The sequence below is a fragment of the Citrus clementina genome, unplaced genomic scaffold (genome assembly GCF_000493195.1).
Source record: "Citrus clementina cultivar Clemenules unplaced genomic scaffold, Citrus_clementina_v1.0 scaffold_2, whole genome shotgun sequence".
In the NCBI taxonomy this organism is placed as follows: Eukaryota; Viridiplantae; Streptophyta; class Magnoliopsida; order Sapindales; family Rutaceae; genus Citrus; species Citrus x clementina.
The window spans coordinates 16,840,731-16,842,522 of record NW_006262688.1 but is presented as its reverse complement, the minus strand read 5'-3'; the positions used below and the strand labels follow the sequence as shown (position 1 = coordinate 16,842,522).

Below are 1,792 nucleotides of genomic sequence, written 5' to 3'. Positions count from 1 at the left end.
CAAATGGGTTTAGCCATGTTCTCAATTGAGAACAATTTTAAAAAAATACACAAAAAAGGATATGGACTCATACAATCACCCAATTATAATTTTATACACTTGGAACGCTGATGGAAGCGCGTGGGGGAGAACATAAAGAAAACGCTAGTACAAGAGATAATGAATCGAGATATGTATGTATGACTTGCACGCACACTTTTACTGTTACTTGGTAGAAAGAGCGAAGAGGAGAAGAGAAGCAGCCCAGAACAAAAACAAAAACAAAAACAAAAACAAAATGGCAAATTAAATAAAGCAAAAGAAATAAATAAACAAAGAAAAAAAGTTCCATTGTTTCAGAGAACCTCTTTCTCTCTCTCTTTTTCTTTCTTTTCACATTTCTCAGCTTTTCCTCTTCTTTTTCTTTCAACATCAACTGTGTGTGAGGCGCATCTCTCGGCTCATCCTCATCAGCTTCAGCTGCTTCTTCTTCCATTTTTCTTTTAAAGTTAAATTAATATCATCATACTATGTGATGTTAATATTATGTGCTTACGTACCTCAAATTCATTAAATCTTCGCCTTTAAGTTTCGCTCATTTTACACTTTCATCCCCCCACCCTCCACTTTTCAAAAGTTTCTCACTTTTTCTCCCTTATTGTTGGCTTCATTTTCTTCAATTCTACTAGCCATTTTCTTTCAAGTCCTTACTTCTTCAGCTTCCTTGTACGTTCACTTCTTAAGAATCTGGTTATGTTTTTTTTTTTTTGGGTATTTTTAGTGTTGAAATCTGGCTTGTAGTTGGGCTTGATGAGTAGTGTAAAGATTGTAGATCAATGATTAATGTGCTTGTTGCTGATTTATTTCTTTTTTTTGTTTCAGATTGGTGAGTGTAGATTCAGCTTAATGTTGTGGAACAAGAATTAATTGTCGGTTGGCATTTGTTTTTGTGATCAATGGGAGTCAAGAGATCTAATATTGAGTGCAAGAATTGGAAGATCTATGCAAACTTCTTCGTGGGGTTTGTTCTGATCTGGGCAGCTGGATTTTCGTGTGCTGTCACCAATCCTAATGATGGTAAGCTTTACTTTTAGCTAACTACTTTTCTTTACTCTGTAATCTGTGTGCTCACTGACAAATTGTGTGTGCCTGTTTGTCTTATGTTTACATTGAGTTTGGAATCTAATTTGCTGCATTGGTTTGCTTGAATTAGTTGCGGCCATTAATAGCTTATATGCTGCACTGGGTTCCCCTGTACTTCCTGGGTGGGTTGCTAGTGCGGGAGATCCATGTGGTGAAAGTTGGCAAGGTGTTCAGTGCAATGCTTCTGATATAATTGCTATGTATGGAAATGCCTTCTTTTAACTCTTTTGCATATGATTTTTCTTGATGATTTAAATATTTACCTCTTATAGTTTCCTTTTTTGGATCTTTAGAATTCTTAATGGCGCTAATTTAGGAGGAGAGCTCGGTGAGAACTTGGGTGCCTTTTCTTCTATCAGAGTAATGTAAGCGGTTGTTACTTCCGTCTCTGCTAAACGATTATATGAATCATTTATTCTTTTACTGCCATACAAATTGTGTAGTGTTTGTTTATTTTAGTAGATTTCAATGTGAAGAGTACAACAGGCACATAATGGGGTAGTTGCCCACAAAAAGAGGCAATGGAAATTAAATATGTCGGCCTTTTCTGGAAGCCAAGAAGTTGCTTGAGTTTAGAGTTTGAAGTCATAGTCTAATGTATATGCATTATTTTCCATTGCTACATTCGTTGTGTATATTGTCTCTGACTCTTGTTTCATATTTGTTCAGA

General features: G+C 35.8%; 1 protein-coding gene across 1 annotated transcript in view; it reads left to right on the top strand.

Annotated features, from left to right (window-relative positions):
* Positions 1-333: 333 nt before the first annotated feature.
* The window catches only part of LOC18052738 (protein STRUBBELIG-RECEPTOR FAMILY 3), an 8,789-nt gene continuing 7,330 nt past the window's right edge, over positions 334-1,792 (top strand). Inside the window, 4 exon segments of the mRNA XM_024190807.1 lie at positions 334-705; positions 862-1,056; positions 1,193-1,322; positions 1,416-1,487. Coding sequence (XP_024046575.1) covers positions 936-1,056; positions 1,193-1,322; positions 1,416-1,487 — 323 coding nt within the window. The 5' untranslated portion in view covers positions 334-705; positions 862-935.